General features: G+C 31.4%; 2 protein-coding genes across 2 annotated transcripts in view; one reads left to right on the plus strand and one right to left on the minus strand.

The window, feature by feature from the left end:
* LOC136414497 (sensory neuron membrane protein 2-like) overlaps positions 1–21,070 on the minus strand; it is a 50,551-nt gene that overhangs the window by 16,587 nt on the left and 12,894 nt on the right. Inside the window, exons 4-6 of the mRNA XM_066398546.1 lie at positions 5,819–6,097; positions 4,458–4,672; positions 2,161–2,357 (exon numbers count right to left, since the gene is read on the minus strand). Coding sequence (XP_066254643.1) covers positions 2,161–2,357; positions 4,458–4,672; positions 5,819–6,097 — 691 coding nt within the window. The remainder of the gene's footprint in view (positions 1–2,160; positions 2,358–4,457; positions 4,673–5,818; positions 6,098–21,070) is intronic.
* Positions 9,948–11,106, plus strand: LOC136414390 (uncharacterized). The gene is made up of 4 exons (XM_066398380.1): positions 9,948–9,990; positions 10,073–10,301; positions 10,358–10,550; positions 10,633–11,106. The coding sequence occupies exons 3-4, from the start codon at positions 10,479–10,481 to the stop codon at positions 11,104–11,106; spliced, it is 546 nt and encodes a 181-aa protein (XP_066254477.1). The 5' UTR covers positions 9,948–9,990; positions 10,073–10,301; positions 10,358–10,478.

Here is a 21,070-nt window from a genome sequence, read left to right on the forward strand (position 1 = left end):
GAGATACTTATCAAAGGTTCAATTTTTATTGAGAATTTGCCCTTTCGCCTTAAACCGTTTCTCACGTTTTTTCCTGTAAATAAAATTTTCTTAAGGACAAGCTATGAAAAAAACAAGGCAATCGTTATTATTTAAGATATATTGATAGTTTCAGTTCATTTTTTTCCATTTAATGCAACAAAGGATTTTGAAGAAGACCAGCCTCTATACCATGAAATTATTGACTTTGAAGTTTTCATGCCATTAAAAATAAATTCAATTACAACTCTTATCTGTTGATAGAAATTCGTGAGCTGCTCCTGATTTCTTATTATTTTTATTTCCCCTTTTTTGAAAGCCCAAAACCATAAGCAATCCGACGTTTCGTTTTTCGGCTACCATCATCAACTTTATTATTTCTTATGGGTGCTACATTTGATTTTTTGACAGAAAAATAGTCGGATGGCAAATCTGAAAACGTCATTGTGTAGCTGAGAAAAAATGGTAATGAAAATGTACTTGTGGTTTTGTTTCCTTGTCAAATTATGCTAAAAAAAATATTAAAAAAATGTTCAATTTTTAGTTTTTTTCGGATATCTTCTGAAGTACTCAGAAAATTTAAATTTGAAAACGACATTTGATCAAACGCTAAATTACGCAATTTTGCATCCATTTAAACTTTATATCTCCTCTAGTTTCTGAAATCCCAATGGTAAGGGTCGAATTTGAAATATCCTGTAAACAGGGTGTATCAAAATAAGTTTGCCAACTGCTTACTATAGGTTTCTTTGACCAAAATAAGAAAAAAGTTCATACAAACATGGGTTCGTTTTCGTTTCTGTTTAAAATACTGGGTGATAAAAAATGATAATTTTTTTAGTTTTTTCCTAATAAGTCTGTTTTGGCATTGAACATTATGGAACGTTATGGAAATTGAGGAGCGTAAAATAGATGCAGAAACACATCTTTTAACATCACTTTTAAGGGGAAAACAATATTTCAAAGTTCACCAGTGGCGTCCCCATAGCTATGACCCTAAACATTTTAAATAAAAAATATCATACGGATGAAAAAAATAAAAATAATTTTCCCAATGCTTCATATTTCTGTGAAAAAAAAAGATATCTTGAATATTTTTCATAACGTTAAACGTTTTTCTGAAAAGGGCAATTGTAGAAGAGTTGACAAAATAAATAATCTGCAAAAATATAAGAACACAAAAAGAGTATTTTTTGAGGTTTGTTCGTATTAGTAATGACTTGTAGACAAATTAAGAATAAGAAAAAGTAGAACTAACAGGAGAAAATAGGACAGTTTTATTTACAGGCAGAAAAGTGTTTCGGTCATACTTTTGACTTGTAATTGATTTAAAACTAATTTGAAGGGCCGTTGAGGAAAAATGTAAAGCTAAACTACCTTAAGCAAGAGTTAGTGTCTTGTGCACCTAAAGAGAAATGTGTCCTATTATTTTTTGTTTTAAAACTGAAATAGAACTATTTCATATTTGTAGAGAAATTAAGGGAAATAGGAGGGATATAAATAAACTTGCGAAAACTAGAGGAAAGGAATGTAAACCTGAGTTAACTTAGAAAAAATGTTTTTTCATACACGAGAGGAGAAGAGTTTTCTGTAAATTTGTGGTTTAAATCTGAATAAACCTGAATCGACTTAAATTGCAAAGATGCTAAGGAAAGCATTAAATCTGCAGTAAAGTTAGAGTAATTTGATTATATGAACATGTAGAAATATTCTACATACGAGTATAATGTAATCCCACTACCTTTTGAAGAAGCCACTTCAAGAATTGTTAAACTTGGAAGATGAGGAATCAGGGTGTCTTATGATACATGTTTTTTATTATAGGTACCTAGGTATCTAAATACTGAGAGTCTTTAAAACGCAGGACCCGATTTGATTATCATTGTTTCAGGTACAAATCCAACTTCTTTTCGATTCAGACACCGATCTTTCATTCGTTATCTTTTGTAAATTAATTGAAAAATATTCATTAAATACACTTCCTAAAATTAAATCTACTTTGAACTAAATAATATAATTCTCCATGATTCCGCATTGTAATTAATTTAAATTATTGTTTCTATGCTTCGCTATTTCAGACGTATAGTTATGATTTTCCATGAATGTCCTAAGACAATACCAAATTACATAAAATGTTATTACCTTGGCATGTGGTAATATCTGTAACCCCATCATACAAACATCCAAAATTACCGTCCAAATTCTGTGTCTTGTTAGTACAATAACACCGGTTCTCCAGCACATTCTTTGAATTGTTGAAGCTGCTTTTTGAAGCAAAGTAAGTATAGCCTTTAATGAGTCCCACCATTTCCATCTTTGCAAATTCAAATTTTATTGACCTAAAATTAAAAAAACTTATTGAAAAACGCAAAAGTTTAATTCGGCAGATACTTGATTTTCAGATTTGTTTCGGACTATATCAGAACAGGAACTTGGAGATCACAGACCTATCCGCACCTTCACGTGGTGACCTCTAGTGCCTTCTTCCCCGAGTCAGTCTGACTAACTCCGGAGGAAGAAGAGAGAAGTAATATACCCGGATGGCAGAAAGACGGTTGTTCAATAAGTAAAACCTGAGCGAGGGCCTGCCGAATTAAAAAATTAGTGCATCATCAGAAACTAGTTCCTGAGATAAGCACAACAGGAAAGGCCATAGAAGGTCAACACGAAATGACGAAGGGATCGAACACCATCGACAGCAATACACGTAAAGGGTGGAACAGCCAAATGGAATAAATTTAATATTTGTATATTTGAACATATGTGAAAAAAAACCAAAACACGTTAATTCTAGACTTTGAAATTACATCTTGCAACGTAAAAACTTCATCCCTAAATTTAACCCCCTTTGTGGGACAGTTGCAACCCTAAAATTTTTAAATTCAAAAGTATGAACTTGTGATACCTCATTTGAAAGGTGTTTTCATTCTCTATTCAAAACTGCTATGGTTTCACTTCACAACTTCACTGCAAAAATTAAAAGAAAAAAATATAATTCACGACATTTTCTACAACAATCTAAATTTAATAACTGCATTTAATAACTGATACCGTTTCGTTATTGACAATGTAATAAAATAACAAAACAAATCAATTTTGATCTACTATGAGATGTTTAAAATACATACCTTAAATCTGTTACCCTCTTGAAAAGTGTTAAAATTAAACAAGTCACACAATAAAAAATAAAATAACATTTTATTAGGTTTTTTTCGATTTGGATTTATTTTTCTCCACAGTATCAAGGAAATAGATTTTGTTAGTTTTATTGGAAATGTCGAGTTGTCAGTGTTCTGCAATTTATAACATGGTTTATTTAAGAGAAACGCATAACATTACAATTCTACAGATGATTGGTTATGAAAATAGAATATGATCAAAGGCCGAAGTTGCTCCTTTATTTAAAAAAAAACAATCCAGATCTTCTGCCTATATCCCAAGGTAAAATTAATAAAATGCAACCCTATAAAATAATACCAATTCAGGAACTCCATGAAGACGATTTTGATAGAAGAACGTATTTTTGTGAACAAATGATGCAAAGATTAGATAACGGTGTTATTCAATAAGAAAATGGTATGTTTTCTGATGAGTCCACAATTGCACTTCAATGTTATGTTAATCGTCAAAACTGTCCTTTCAGGTCTAAAGACAATCTTCACTGGATGAGGGAATCACACACACAAAACCCTGCAAAGGTTAATGTTTGGACAGAGGTAATTGAAAATCATATCATAGGTCCTTTCTTCATCAATGGAAACGTGAATGAAGATAATTATTAATACTAGTTCAAAATAATGTCGTACCAACTTTGGCAAACTTATATCCTGATTAAGCGAACCCATAAATTCCAGTTAATGTGATATGGTTTCAGCAAGATGGAACACCACCACATTACTACATTAATGTCTGGTAGTACCTCGACTTAACTTTTCCAAATGGTGGATTAGAAAGAGAGGATTCTTAGAATGATCAGCATGATCACCTGATCTTACGACATTAGACTTCTTATGGGGATTCAAAACCATTTGATCTAACTATCTTAAAAAGTAGAATAATATTTGCGATTGGATCGATTACGCCTCAGATGTTAATTAACGTTAGAAGACATTTTAGATTCATATCACTTTAGCCCAACAAAAATGAATAATTTCTTTTTTGAAAAAATGACTTGTTTGATATTGTAATGCATGATTCTTTGCAAAAAATTGCACATTTTTTTCTTTTTTTTTCAATATTTTTCATATAAGTATCTACACTATCTGCAAGTTTTCGAGACCGTGGAGGGAATTGGGGTGCTGGGTAGGGTAAAATAAACCAAAAACATAGTTGGATAATGAATAAATCATATAATGAAACTATAATGAAACTCAAGATGGGACAATTCCAAAGTCGAAGAAGGTTCTTTCATTTTGAGGTTTTTTAGAACTGGAACTTACCTGCAAATATCAGGAGAAAAGCTTTGAAATTTGGTCTTGGAGCTTAAATTTATGGGAAAAACACTAGTTGCTCCAACCACTTTATTGCACTGATACTTGTTGTTAAGCCAGGCTTTTACAAAGGATTTATTGTTTAAATGTGTCATTGCTCCAATTTCTTGATTGTTTTTCCTACCAGAATTTACTGTTATGTAGTCTTGATGGGTATTATTACGCTATAAGAAAAGGTAAATGTAAAAGGCAATGTTCACTCCACACAATTTCTATTACAAATACTTGCGAAAATATTAACTGTTTAACTAAGAAAAAAACCGAAGTAGTGTTCCATTTTTAACACTTTTTGTAGCTTAATTTCATGGTAATTATTATGTGAATATGGGTCTTCTCCCTTAAGTAAAAATGTACAGGGTGGTTCACGTAAAATAGTCCACTACCTTAACTCGAAAACCGTAAGATTTAGAAAAAAAATTTAATATAAAAGTTATACAGTTTTTATGAATTTTTATTTTTTCATATTTTTGAAGTTGGTTCATGTGGCTTAAAAATCTTGGTGTGACAAAAATGCATTTTTTTATTGGAATACCCTACATTTTGTTACGGATACTAATTTTGCTTGTAATTTTAAGTATTTTTTATTATTACTATTATGTTATTACTATATTATTTGTTATTATTAAATATGTAAAATTGTTAGCAGTTTTTGAGTTAATTCAATTTAAAGTAAAGATCAAAGGAAAAATAAACTTCTGAAAATTCTCATTAAATTCACAAAGTATAAATTGAATTGTCTGACAACTTGTCCAGTTGAAAACAAAGGGTAGTTCAACTAGAGTATATTTTTAGTTTTTGAGAAATTTTATAGACGATATGGAAAGAAAGTATCAAAACTTTTGACATTTTAAGTATCTCAAACTCGACTTTTTAATGGGACATCTGTTATTTTTTTAAGAATTCTTTTAATTCTCTTTCAAATGGTATACATATACATATATGGTGGTTATGAGGTTATATAGGGGTATGGTATGAGGTTATATATCTAAACCGAAGAGATCTGACACACTTAGTTGATTAATATTATTAATCACCATTTTTTTCTATTTAAATTACTGATTACATATTTATCTGGTCATTTATTAGTAATGTATCAATTTAAAATATAGTTAAACAATAGAATTTTGTAAATTAATTTTTATCATTCCACGATTTTCTAGACCATCATGTAACTACGAAAATATTAAAAAATAAAAATTTATGAAAAATTGAATAACTTTTATATTAAATTTTTTTCTAAATTTTACTGTTTTTAAGATAAGGTAGTGGACCATTTTATGTGGACCACCCTGTACTGTACCTGTACTTACATGGTAAAAAGTTGAATACACGATATCGTTCCCAACTAGCCTCATTTCATCGATAACATTGAGTCTTTCCTTGATTTTATCGCAAACCATTTTGGCTACAAATCCATCATCAACACATCCGTTCTTGCAGAACCTTATTCCGTCGAATAAGTAATCTCTAACGGTGACATTTATCAGGAAAGGGCCGTTGTTTTCTGCGAAAATAAATTCTAAGGCCTCATCTATCATTGGCAGGAATCCTGCTGTGGCTTCGTTTGATTCTGCGTTGAGGAGGAAACTCTGTAAAAAAAGAAGAAGTTAGGATATTAGTTTATACAGGGTGTTTTAAAGGGAATTCCCCAGCTGCCAGAGATAGATTCTACAACCAAAAATGATTCGCGAATCTCTTTATCACATATACAAGGAATTACCATTCCAGGATTGGTGATGATGATCCTGATTCAAAATCAGGGTATTTTTAATCAAGTTTTTAAATTAAGTTATCAAATATTCAGGTAAAAACAATTTAAGTGCTCATTTTTGTAACAATAGACAAATTATTATTAATATTTTCTTATGCATTTACTCCATCATCGGTGCATATGACCTTATAAGAGGGTTGTGAGGACTCTTTAAATGTCCATTATGAATAAATAGATTTATTGAAAAGAACGTTAGAGATATTGCACGAAGCTAATTATTGATAAAACCAATGTATGAGCACAAAAGGGACTTCAATGGTTAAAACAATAACGATATGATTAGGTTTGAAGTTAAGGACACCGACATAGGCAAGCTTCTTTTATTAACGATTTTTATGAAAAAAAGAAGATACAAAATTGTATGAACGATATTCCTTATTGTTCTTTTGAGTCAATTAAATATTCTGCTTTATAGAGTTAGTTTCTGCTATTAACATAAATAACAGGATAAATCAAAACTACAGGATTTTTTTACAGTTATTTACACATTAAAAAAATCCGAGTAACTCAATTTGAGACACCTATATATTGTGGTTTTCAGAGTGTAATAATAAAAAGTATCGTTAATTACCAATCCGAAGTGTTTCTTCCCGTACTTACATACGAGTACTTCCCGTGTGAGGCGAAGTCCAACACGGAAAACTGTCGCGCGTACACGGAAAATTACTATTTTCCCGACTCGCAATGAAATATACTATACAGGATGTTCAAAAAAGTGTAAAATATTTAAAGAAGTAATAATATGGATCAAAATAAATAAAAGTCTTAGTAAATGTGGGTCCGTAAAGTAACGTTTTCGGAAATATGGAATATTCTTTTTTGAAACATTTATTTCCAATTATTTATTACTTATTTATTATGTGAAAACAAATAAAAGAAGTTTCTAGCAAAAACAAAAAATAAATTTACATAAAATATTCAATGTGCCCTTCCTCCATTTCGAAGCAGGCAGGACATCTTTGTCTCAAGTTTACTCGAACTCTTTCTAAAACTCTTCATTGGCTCGGATTTGTTGGTATTTTTGATTAATTCATAACTGCAGCTCCTCGAGGCTATTTACAGAAGTATCATACATTAATGTTTTCAAATATCTTCAAAGGAACATATCTAGATAGTTTAAATCAGAAGATTTTACAGGCTATAATACAAGTCCGGTTTTTGTTACCTTGTAAAAGTGTGCTCTTGTAAAAGTTTGGTGTAAATGTTCTCTAAAGGCAATCAAAAAAACGAGGTGGAGCACCATCGTTCTGAAATGACATTTGTTGTCTTTGGTTTGGTTTAAAGGAATGTCCAAAAGATCACCCATTATGTTCTATAAAAAGTTTAGGTAAAAGCGCCTGTTAACAGGTTTGGTAAAAAACAGGAAATAGAAACCTGTCGCCCACAATATTCATCCAAATATTTAATGAAAAACGTGTCTGATATTCAGATTTCATTAGAAGACGGGGATTTTCGTCGGCCTAAACATACTTATTATGAATATTAACAATTTCACTTCGTGTGAACTCGTCCTCATCAGTAAAAAGAACATTGGCAAGAAAACAAAGTCTTCAATGTTAATTCGTAGAAACCAGCGGCAAAAAACCAAACGTGCTTGATGATCGGAAGGATTTACGGCCTGTACTCGTTGAACAGGGTTAATTTTTATAATTTGACAAGTTACTGTGAGTTTATTATTGAAATTGGGAAAAAGTTTTTTATACAAAAGTAAAAAATTTTTATATTAAAGTTTTATACATTGACGAATATTTTTGTGATATGATATTAGAAAAAACAAATGAATATCGGATTGCGAAGAAATCAATCATAGTTAAGTTTTGTTTAATGGGACCCTCTATATATTATATATTATATACTATGTATATTAATGCACATTTGGATTCCGCCAATTTTTTCCTTTTCAAAAATATATAATATGTCAATATTTGCTCCACTAGTGTTTGATATATCACTCACCCAAAATTGCAAGGTTCTATGTTACAAAAATGAAAAAAAATGGTTTTTGTATTATTACAAAATTGTATGTTTCTAAGGTACACTTAGAACTTTGTTTCGTACAAATATAATGCATACAAAAAATACTAGAAGGAAAAAACCAAAAGTGTATGTTATTTTATAACCCTTGTCTGTCATTATAAAGGTGTATGTATACTCATGAACAGACATAGAACCCTATACAATTTTTATTAACGAATATCAGAATATCAATGTTAAGACGCGAAAACCATATAAAATAATTCAAATGACGGCGAATGAATTTTTTAATTTTAATTCACATTTCGTGGAAATTAATTATAAAGAAGTACCTTTTTCCAAAATAGCATGCTTGGAATTTTCAAAATGCTTTTTTGAAATAAAATATAAAACGTCTTTCCTCAAACTCAATTTTAAGTCAGTTTATTTAAAATCCAGAAAAAAAACCGTTAAAGTCGCCCACGATACTGCTGACCAAAATAGTAAAGAAGTTTTACCTGTAGTTCTATAATAAAAAAGGATACAACACAAACTGTATTGCCTCAGAATAAGATTGACGCCCCACGGTCAATGGTTCGATGGATGCCGGAAGTTGATATACAATATTATAACACCATACTTCCTCAAAACAATATATCCAAGAAGAAAAAAATAAACTAGGTACGCTTTAGCACCAATGAAGGCTTTTGTTCAGTTTTGTTTTTTTTTAACTATTACTTTAGTCGAATTTTCTCTTTTGTGTTATTTTTTCGAATATTTATCCTCATTTTTCTAAATTTAAACTGCAACAAAGTTGTATGATACTCATATTGACATGATATAAAATATTAAAAACCATATTAATATAAAATAAAGTTTTTATCAGGGATATCAAAGTTATAAGTCGTTTTTTATTTTTGAAAATACAGGTAACTATGATATATTTTTTCATTTTTTAATGCGACAACTTATTATTCAGATTCATTGGAACAACATAGCATTAAAGTTTTATAGATAAAAAGTTAATTTATTACAAATATCGATGAGAATATTTTAAAACCTGTTTACCTCAATTCGCATCTTATGTTGCTTAGAACCTTGTAATTTTGAGTAAGTGATATTTCAATTGAGACAATGGTGTGCGTCTTTACGACCCATTGATAGATAAATTTGGGGCAATCATAAACGATGGATTAAAATTTAGGATCAACTTGGATATCACGGAAACCACTTAGAGCGTTACTTTTTTTTCGTAATCTACTCGCTTAGTAGTTCACCAATATGTTTTTTTTTGGTGCGGAAATGCTTTGTTCAAAAGTTTGCTTTTCCACATTTATTTCAATACTTGACTCTCTTACGGGACCGTGGAGCGAACAGGGGTGCTGGGTGGGATAAATAAAAATAAATTGAGGTAAGTTGTAGTATTGTTGGTGCCTTGAGTTAGGTAATTAGTTAAGTTTAATCTTAAACTAGCCGTAGTTAGTCCCTTAAGCTACGCCAATGTATGTCAGTATTTGTTGGGGAGATTTTATGTGGAGGGAGTGACGACGACACCCAAAAAGCCATAGCGAAGGTTGTTTTATGTTATGGGAAATACGCTACTTGTGAATAGACGCAGTCTAAATTGAACTAATGCTGAGATCCGCAATTTAGCGTGTCTCCAATGCCCCAATAAAAGGGACCGATATAGGTATACGCCCGACGGTTGGGTTTATGATGGTAGGCGCAGAAAGTCCGACCTATATAGGATCGATATAGGTAAACGATTTTATTTGGAAATTTAAAGTTGGAATCATGGAATATAAATGGTTTGATAATATGTTGCCTAAAACCCGTGAAGAAGGCTGTCAACTAGCTTTACGAGAAGGACTTCTTCCGAAGCCGCCATTTTGTAGAAGCAAAACAAAAGGTCATTCCAAACCAGTTACGCGTTTTTCGCATTATTTTGACTCTGACACTAATTTGGGTCGATATTGATGTCCAAAACGGAATAAATGTCGACCTGACATATTCGTCTCCAATGGCACATGGTTTGAAAATTCTCGGCTTTCAATTCAAAGTGAATTCATGTAAGTATTAATTAATAAATATATATATATTTTTTAATTTAATCTTTTTATACTAGTATACTTTACCATTACGCTCACGGTTCAAGTTATGAACAAATCCAGCGAGCTTGTACGCAAGATGGGGAAAAGCTGCTTGCTACAGACACAATTTCCAATCGTGTAAGATATTGTAGGGAAATGGTAACAGAAGCTTTCTCCAAAATGCAGGAACAAATGCCTAAAACTGGAGGTCAAGGTGTTGTAGTTCAGGTTAGTTCGGGTTAGTTCCAGTATCTCTTTATGATTCAATTTTACATAAATACATTGGTAAATAAATAGTATTACATTTTAGATTGATGAGTCTATGTTTGGTCATAGAAAATATAACAGGGGAAGGATTCTTAATGGGCATTGGGTTCTAGGCATAATAGCGGAAGGATCGGAAGATTTGCGTTGTGTACTATGTCCTGACAACAAGCGTAGTGCGGAGGTTCTGCTGCCCAACATTCAGAAACATGTAGTTGAAGGATCCGATGTGTGGACTGATTGTTGGAAGGCGTATGATGGCCTTAAGAATTTGGGCTACAGTCATCATACGGTAAATCACAGCAAAGAGTTTGTTGCTGAGGATGGGACACATACACAAAGGATAGAATGTGAGTGGAACGTATTGAAGCGAAAATTGAAAGGACGATCTATACCGGAAACTCAATTCGCTGATGTTCTGTGTGAAGAACTCTGGCGTCGCTATTGTCGGAAAATCAATATCGACCCAATGGAAGCTTTATTAAATATAATTCGTTTGGAATATGGTGATTTCCGTTAATAAATAGATTAATCCAAAAAAACTAAGTTTATTTTGCTATATACTTACCTAAATTTACCTAAACTTACCTCAGCTTACCTCAATTTATTTTTATTTATCCCACCCAGCACCCCTGTTCGCTCCACGGTCTCGTAAGAGAGTCAAGTATTGAAATAAATGTGGAAAAGCAAACTTTTGAACAAAGCATTTCCGCACCAAAAAAAAAAACATTGGTGAACTACTAAGCGAGTAGATTACGGAAAAAAAAGTAACGCTCTAAGTGGTTTCCGTGATATCTAAGTTTTACCAAAATTTATTAAATCCTTAAAATACAATAAAAGCTTATCAGCATATTGACCTATGATATAACATGTTTTCTCAGTCTAATCAAGTTAACAAGAAAAATAACAATAAACACAAGTGTTCAATGTGACCTTTATGATTATCTATACACTTCATGTAATCTGTATTAAATTTCAAAATTTAATTTGTAATAAAATTCGAATTGGCTTCCTTTAAATTTTGTATGCATTCTTTAATTTCATCTCTCATTTCATTTAACTCTGCATTAGTATCGTTATAAACTCAGTTTTTAAATAGCCCCATAAAAAAAGTATCCCTTAGGGTAAGATTTAGACTGTTTGGAGGCCACAGAATAGTTCCTGCTTTGCCTATTCACACTTCACACCTATTGTTTAAATAATTTCTGAAGATATTTGTTCTATTTTATTTATTTTTATTTATTTTCTGAAGATAATTTCTGAATAATTATGAAGAGGTGCTTCGTCTTAGTGCCAAATTAGGGTGTTGTACTCTATCAGGGGAAATGCTTCTAACTAATTTTCTATGATATTTTGCATGAATTATAAGTATCTTACCCCTGTCAAAGTACCCTCATAAAACACTGGGTCATTGACTTTGTTTCGGTAGATATCACACCAAACATTGATTAAAGTACGACCATGACATGGGATCTTCCTAATAGAGCGAGGATTTTCATTTGCCCAGATATAAGTATATTTTCTATTATAAATACCAGCTGTTGTGAAAGATGTTGTGTAGGTCCATTTTATCAAAAATACCCTGGTTTTCATTTCTGAAACGCAGCATTTCTTCGCAATATTCTAAACGCTATATTCTTTGACTATCTGTTAGTTTCTGAACGGGCATTGTTTTATAAAGATGGTGTGATATTTATAAAAGACTGAAACAATTTTTCCTTGACTTATATTGAAGCATTTACTGTAGAAGCACTTGATATTCCTATAAAAAAAATTATATTATTGTTTTCTTATTTCAGCTTAAGAAACAACACAAAGAAAAGATTTTCTTACCTTGGAAATATTACTATGTGTTTAGATTCAATTCTTTATTTGGAAGAATTTTTCGTTTTTGCCTCTTAAGAGTTTTTAAAACATCATTCAATATAATAAAATGAACCTCACCAAGGCAGAGAACGTTCTCGGCCCAAGTTGCATTAACATTCTTATTGTTTTTATAAACTAAACGAACAATTTCGAAATTTTTTCTCTTCTTTAAACATTACTTTATATTTTTTTGGTGATTGAAGAATAAGTAATAAGTAAGCTAATGTCACATAAAAGTAACCAATAATACTTTGACGTCTTACTCTTTCTTTTGTTTCCCTTCTGATCACACATGGCTGCCTGCGATATGCCTGATCTATAATAACAGCGCGCCCCGTTTTTTCAATACTTTATTTAAAATGAATATCGAAAACTAGTGGAGCAAACCTTGATATATTATATATTTTTGAAAAAGAAAAAATTTGCCGAATTCAAACATGTATTAATATACCGGGTGATTCAAGAAGGTGACTCACCCTTATAATTTTTTTGTTTTTAAACTTAGAAAGTTGACATTTGGAGGGAAGCTATATGGGAATAGAGTTGATTGATTGACATTAATGACGTTTATGTAACACTTCCGGTTTAACCGAAAATTATCTCAACTTTCGATTTTTACATGTACTGCCCTATAAATTTTTTCTTTTTTGGAATCTAGAAGTTATTTTTAGTCTAAAAATATGTCATTTTAAAAGAAATATTTTTGTTTGTGGTTTTTTCATGTCGTGCTACGCCACTGAAATATACGCATTAGGCCAGAATTTTTAGCCAGAATTATAGGGAGAAATACTAATTTGTCATTTTATTGAGTATTTTTTCTTTTATAAGCAAATTAAATACCGAAAAACAGTTTTTGCCATTTATGTTCCGTTTTTTAAATGGTAACATAATGGCTCATTGCGATTTTCTAAGATATTATTTTTTCTTCATTGGTTTTTACTCTTTTTCGGTATTTAAATTGCTTATAAAAGAAAAAGTATTCAATAAAATGACAAATTAGTATTTTTCCCCATAATTTTGACCTAAAATTGTACCTAATACGTATACCTCAGTGGCGTAACTCGACATGAAAAAAAACAACAAAAAATTTTTTTAAATCACATATTTTTAGACTAAAAATAACTTTTAGATTTCCAAAAAAAATATATATACAGTAATGTTCGCTTATAACGAACCCGCTTATAACGAACTTTCGGTTATAACGAACTAATCTATGAAGTACGAACTCAAGTACATTTAAACGTATGTTATTTTTGTCATTTATAACGAACCCGCTTACAACGAACTTTCGCTTATAACGAACCTTAAATTTTTAGAAGAATAGAAAAACTTTACGGTTATAACGAACTTAACGCGGGATTTTACCGAAATCCCAAAGAAGAAAAGTAAACAATTCTCGGGGAAAGTCCAAAATCGTTTGAAGCAAATTGCTGACACAAACGACACAGTTGTTCCAGTATATTGATAGCGTTCAAAGAATTCGTTCGTTAAAAAAATCATGAGTTATATCATTAAAAAAAAAAACGTAAAGCTTTAAATTGTAAATATGACATTGTTAAACGGTTGCAGAGACATGCCAAACAGAGTGAAATTTGTTCAGAAATGGGATTAAGTAAATCAACGGTAAGAACAATAAAATATGCAATGTTCACAGATATTTTTTTTTGTTATTCCAGTAATTTTCCGGCTTTGTAATAAATTATGTAATTTGAAATAGTATTAATACGAATTAAAATTTGACTATACATATGTAATTTTAGGTTGCAACAATTTGGAAAAATAAAGAAACAATCCTAAAAACCTTCGAAAGTGGACAACATTCAAATGTAAAAAAAGTCAAAAAGCCCAATAATTATGAAATTGACCAAAGACTCTTAAAATGGTTTTCTCAACCAAGAAATAATAACGCAATTGTTAGCGGTGCTATATTACAATCAAAAGCTGAAGATTTTGCAAGTAAGGTGTCCGGAAACCAGGAACCGAAATTTAATAGAAGCTGGATCGAAAGGTTCAAAAGAAGGCATAATATTACGAGTGGAAGAATTGCTGGAGAATCGACTTCAGTTGATATGAACATTGTAGATGACTGGCTGCAAAACAAATGGCCAATAATTAGGTCAAACTTTAAGGATGAGGACATCTTCAATGGATATGAAACCGGTTTATTCTTCAAGCTTACACCTGATAGAACACTAAAGTTTAAAGGGCAAACCTGTGAAGGTGGAAAGCTTTCCAAAGAAAGAATCACTATATTTGTTGTAGCGAATTTGACAGGATCCGAAAAAAGAAAGTTATTGGTAATTGGAAAATCTAAAAACCCTAGATGTTTTAAGAATATTGTACAATTGCCAGTAACTTATAAGTCCAATAAAAGGGCATGGATGAATTCAGAGATTTTTATAAATGCATTACGTGAATGGGATGAAGAATTACGCCGTAAAAAAAGAAAAATCATATTGTTAGTGGATAATTGTCCGGCTCATCCCGATGTTAAAAATTTGATGTGGATTACGTTAGTGTTTATGCCACCAAACACTAGTTCTAAATTACAACCCATGGATCAGGGTGTTATCCATAGTGTAAAGAGTCATTATCGACGACTCCTCCTCTCGGAAATGATATCTTGTATGGATAGTGGTAAGGAAAAATTTATTATTACTCTTTTGGATGCAATACGCTTTATTCATATGGCATGGCAAAAGGTGTCAAAGCAAACGATTAGAAATTGTTTTCGACATGCCGGTTTTCTCGAAAATGAGAATTTTGATTCAGATGATGACTTACCATTAGTCGAATGGCTTAAAAAAAATCAATGCAAAAATAAAACCGATATTCAAGAGGATTTTCTTCAAACCAACAACGATTTTCATGAATTTGTTCATGTGGATGACAATCTTGTGAGCGTTGAGTTTTTAGACGATAATGCCATTATTGCGTCTGTGTCTTCTGCATCTGACACTTATGATGATGATGAGGAAGACGAAGATGCAGCATATGAGAATAATGAAATAATATCCGTTCCTACAACCACAGAAGCACTTCGATATGTTTCTAGTATTCGTCAATTTCTTCAATCGCGAAATACTCCACAAAATGTTCTCGATGGAATAGCCCATGTGGAATTACATATAAATGAAATTCATTTCACCACAATAAAGCAAACCAAAATTAGCGATTTTTTTCTTTCTAATTCCTAAAAAGTGTTGTTAAATTTAACAAATATGTATTATTTAAATTGGTTACTAGTTGAAGAATGTTACTTGTTGACTTTTTTAAAATATATATGTATGTAAATAAAGTGAGTTATGTATTAATTAAAAAAACAATCATAACACCATTTATTGCTTATAGCGAACTTCGGTTATAACGAACTATTTACTACGGTCCCTTGGGGTTCGTTATAAGCGAACATTACTGTATATGTATATACAGTAGTGGCAAAATCTAGAGCTACTTTTTTAAATTCATTATTATTTTTCGATACGAATAAACCCAAAGTTTTAAATATACCTATATTTATTGCAATGTTATTTATTATTGGTTTACACGAAAATATTTGCATTATATTTTTATCAACATTTTTGGAAGTAAAAAATACCTTTGACCTGGTATAAAGTAGAGCAATATATTCTTTTCTAGTATTCAATCGGGCTTTTGGGCTGTTATTAAAATTTTATAATTTCCTAATCCCTGAAAATGCCTAGGGGCAAGTGCTTATCTAACGATTTAAAAGTGAAAGTTGTACAAGCATGGAAAAATGGAGAAAAGAAAGTTGCCATTGCAAGACGTTTCGACTTAAATAAGAGCATAGTCACGAGAGTATTACAGCGATTTGTAAAATTTGGGAACGTGGAAGCCAATCATAAATCAGGTTGACCAAAAAAAACTACTAACTTTCAAGACAAACAAATTGTAAAATGTTCTAAACAAAATCCGTTTACATCTTCGCGGGAAATAAAAGCCTCTATCTCCAAGGAACTGGGAATCGAAATAGCTTCAAGAACTGTACGAAAGAGATTACAAGATGCTGGATTATTTGCCAGAAGACCAACCAAAAAACCATTGTTGTCAGAAAGAAATAGACGGGCCAGGTTAGAATTTGCTAAAGCACACGTTTATTGGACAGAAAATGAATGGAAAAGGGTGATTTGGAGTGACGAGTCAAAGTTTAACATGTTCAACTCTGATGGTGTTACATTCGTAAGACGGCCTGCAAATGAAAGATTTAACAAAAAGTATACTGTTCCCACGATAAAGCATGGTGGCGGGTCTGTTATGGTGTGGGCTTGTTTTTCGGGTTTTGGGATGGGTCCTTTAGTCAAAATTGAAGGCACGATGAATCGATTTTCTTACAAAGAAATATTAGAGAATCATTTGGTGCCATATTCTGATGATCACATGCCAGTAAAACACTGGTTCCAACAGGATAATGATCCAAAACACGCCTCAAAATATATTCAAGCTTGGCTTCGTGAAGAAAAATTTAATCTTTTGCGTTGGCCATCCCAGTCATCGGACTTAAATCCGATTGAAAACTTATGGGAGATCTTAGACCGCAAGATTAGAGGAAGATCATATTCGAATCATGAAGAACTTTTCTGTGCTCTCAAAGAAGAATGGGCGAAAATGGATAACGTTATTATTGGTAAACTTATCAAATCGATGAAAAATCGCTGCCTCCAAGTAATAAAAAACAAAGGATACTTTACTAAGTATTGAACAACAAAATTATGACAAAGAAATATTTGTATAATTAATTAATAATTATAATTTTTTTACCGTTGCTCTACTTTTTGCCAACCAAAAAGTGATTTTCCTTAATAAAATTTTTTATTATGGGGTTATTGAAAATATTTTTATATGTATTAATAATACATGTTATATGCTTTAAATTAGTTTACGATCCAGTGAGCTCTGTTTCGGCAAGGTTTTATTGATAGCGATTGAGATTCCCACGATATCGTAGAATGTTCAAGACCATGAATAGCACGTCCAGTTTCATGCCGTCATACAGTTTTTGAAGGCACCTATTGTTGTCTTATTCACGCGATTGTTGCGAAGATGGACTGAGGACAGATGTGCGTCTAATTACAAGATGTTCGCCTTATTTGATTTACAACCGAAATTTCCAATGTCGAGTCCAATAAACCTCCCTTCCGAACTTCTCATCGACGGGGTTAAAAAAGATGAGACAAGTCTCGGCCTCTTCTCCACGAACATTCGGACGGTACACATCGCGATCGGTCACTCACAACACCTTAATTTACACTCACTAATGCTCTAGATACATTACATTATAGTTATTCGAACATATCGTATTTTAGATTTATTGTTATTAATTAATAAATAGTGTTAACAAACATTGTGAATTAATTGAACAATTAATATCATCTCGTTTACAACCATACGGGAAAAACAATACATATCAAGGGTATAAATATCAGAATAATTAGAATATCAAATTCATTTAGATTAAAAACATATGATAAAAATAAAAAAGTTGCTCTACTTTTTGCCACTACTGTATATATATATACAGGGTTGTCCACTAAGCGTATGTACTATCGGCCACAAAAGTGGCCGACCAGTTTCAAATCAAAATCGCTTGCGGTACTATGGGTCGCGCTTAGTGGACAACCCTATACAGGGTGGTCACTTTTACGACGCTTTCTATGGGGGTTTTCGAAATGGTTAAAGATACAAGGTTGATTAAATGGAGAAAAAGTTTCGTATTTTTATGCTCTGCAAAAAGCTGAAAGCAAAATTGAAATATTCTATGTAATTATTAAGTTATCAAAGAAATACCAAAAAAGTCGATTTTCTGATTTTGTCTATAACTTATTTATTTTTCATACAATCATTTTGAAACTTGGGTGTTCTATATTTTCCGCCAGTGTCTTCAATATGGAAAGGTAAAAAATATCCTAGACCTACTAGTTTACGTGAAAATAATAGCAACTTTCGATTTTCTTATGGGTGCCATATTGGATTTTCGCATTTTTGAAAAACACGAAAGATTTCCGTTTCGGCGAGGTGCAACACAAGGGTCTTCTGAACTATTTTATAATAAAAATAAAAATATTTAAATATTTGATGAAAAAATCAAGTAGCACTGGATTTGTCAAGGTCATAATTGGTTTCCAAGTTACTGACTGTTTTTGACACATAAGTCAAGTAGCCAATAATACAACTTTTAAATAAGTAATAAAAAAAATTATCAAATGTATTTTTGAAAATCAATAACACAAACTTTAACATTAATTAACAAAGAAATTAGTACGAGGAAAGAAAATTACTTAAAATGTTCAAAATGACCGCCACCATAAGTAATACATAATGCCGTTCGCTCATACATATTTAAAGTAGCTCTTCTGATAACAACTGGGTCAATAGTCCGAAAGAAATTTGTAATTTGGTTTCTAAAATTATCTTTACTGAGTATAGATGTATTGTAAATGGTTTTTTTGGCAAAACCCCATAAGAAATAATCTCATCTTTGGAGAAATATCTTTCCATTTTGATGAAAATCAAAATTCACTTAATTCACAGAAGAACAAAACTCACTTTTTTTACTCAATTTTTTTTAAATAAAACTATGTTGACAGCAACCAATAATATTGGCTACTTGACTTATGTGTCAAAAACAGTCAGTAACTTGGAAACCAATTATGACCTTGACAAATCCAGTGCTACTTGATTTTTTCATCAAATATTTAAATATTTTAATTTTTATTATAAAATAGTTCAGAAGACCCTTGTGTTGCACCTCGCCGAAACGGAAATCTTTCGTGTTTTTCAAAAATGCGAAAATCCAATATGGCGCCCATAAAAAAATCGAAAGTTGGTATTATTTTCACGTAAACTAGTAGGTCTAGGATATTTTTTACCTTTCCATATTGAAGACACTGATGGAAAATATAGAACACCCAAGTTTCAAAATGATTGTATAAAAAATAAATAAGTTATAGACAAAAAAAGAAAATCGACTTTTTTGGTATTTCTTTGATATCTTAGTAATTACATAGGATATTCCTATGTTGCTTTCAGCTTTTTGCAGAGCATAATAATACGAAACTTTTTCTCCATTTAACCAACCTTGTATCTTTAACCGTTTCGAAAATCCCCATAGAATGCGTCGTAAAAGTGACCACTCTGTATAAGGCAATACATTTAAAAATTGAAAGTTGAGGTCATTTTCGATTAAACCGAAAGTGTTAGATAAACGCTATTAATATCAATCAATCGACTCTATTCTCATATAGCTTCCATCCAAATTTCAACTTTGTAAGTTTAAAAATAAAAAAGTTCTAAAAGTAAGCCACTTTCATGGATCACCCGATATAGAAGGTCCCAGTTAAAAAAAACTTAACTTTAATTGATTTTTTCGGGTTCTAATGTTCATTTGTTTTTCCTAATATCATATTATAAAAATATACGTCAATATAACAAAAACTTTTAAATAAACAACTTTTCCTAACTTCAACAATAAACTTGCAATAAATTGTCAAATTATGAAAATTAACTCTATAGAGTATGGTCGGAATTGGTCTGTTTTAAGACAGAAAATCTATTTTCTGATTAGAAAGAGCAAAATCAATTTAAATGTCATGGGCTGAATTTCTAAGAAATGTTTAATGGTAAAAACTGCCTAATTTACACTGCCAACCACGATATAGGAAGTTTTTCAATTTTCGGCTCTTTTGAAAATTGCCCATAATTTTTGTTATTTTAAGGCATATTTCAATTCAGTAAACACGTTCTTAAGGCACTTCTTTTAGGTGTAATCCAGTGACTTACTCAGATTTTTCTCTATATTGTCCACTTTATCAGAAATACATATGTGTAAATACTTTTTTTTAATGGAAATTATAGGTAATTATGGGCTTAAAAAGAGCTCATGTTTAGTCCTTTCCAAAAAAAGCGAAAATAGGTACCCACAATTTTATGTCAACGGAAAGGGCTAAACACGAACATTTTTTTAAGTTCATAACCAACTATGATTTCCATTTCAAAAAATTATGTATCTCTGATAAAATGTACAACTATAGAAAAAATCTGAGTAAGCGACCGGAGTACACTTAAAAAGGTGCCTTGAGAATGTGTTTATCGAATTCAAATATTCTTTGAAATAAAAAAAATTATGAGCTATTTTCAAAATGGCCAAAAATTGAAAAACGCCCTATATTTCGATTGGCAGTGAAAATATCATCACGCGGTTTTTACCATTAAACGTTTCTTAGAAATCGAGCCTATGACATTTAAATCGATTTTGCTCTATCTAATCGGGAACAATGTTTTCTTTGTTAAAACAGACCAATTCCGACCACACTATACATAATTAAGGATAAGGCAACTGTTCGTGGAAAATTCTCCAAACAAGAGGAGCACTAATTCTTCCCGCAGCCGATATTCTCCGCACACAGGTTCCCAGATTATGCTCTTTTCGTGCTAGAATTTCTCCTCCTGCTCTAGGAGTAGATGCCGAATTTGATTTTCCGTATAAATAGTATTGTTTGCTCAATGAACCGGTACCACGTAATCTTTGGTGAAACCTTCCAAATGTACGATATGAAGGAATCTGACGATATGGATAAACTTCAGCATAAAGACTGCGTTAG

This window comes from Euwallacea similis, chromosome 17, assembly GCF_039881205.1.
Source record: "Euwallacea similis isolate ESF13 chromosome 17, ESF131.1, whole genome shotgun sequence".
Lineage (NCBI taxonomy): Eukaryota > Metazoa > Arthropoda > Insecta > Coleoptera > Curculionidae > Euwallacea > Euwallacea similis.

What these genes read in the sequence shown, in the direction of transcription:
- LOC136414390 (XM_066398380.1), top strand. Translation starts at nt 10,479, where the DNA reads ATGGTAACAGAAGCTTTCTCCAAAATGCAGGAACAAATGCCTAAAACT. An exon ending in GTCAAGGTGTTGTAGTTCAG is followed by an intron (nt 10,551 to 10,632) that starts GTTAGTTCGGGT and finishes ATTACATTTTAG; the next exon opens with ATTGATGAGTCTATGTTTGG.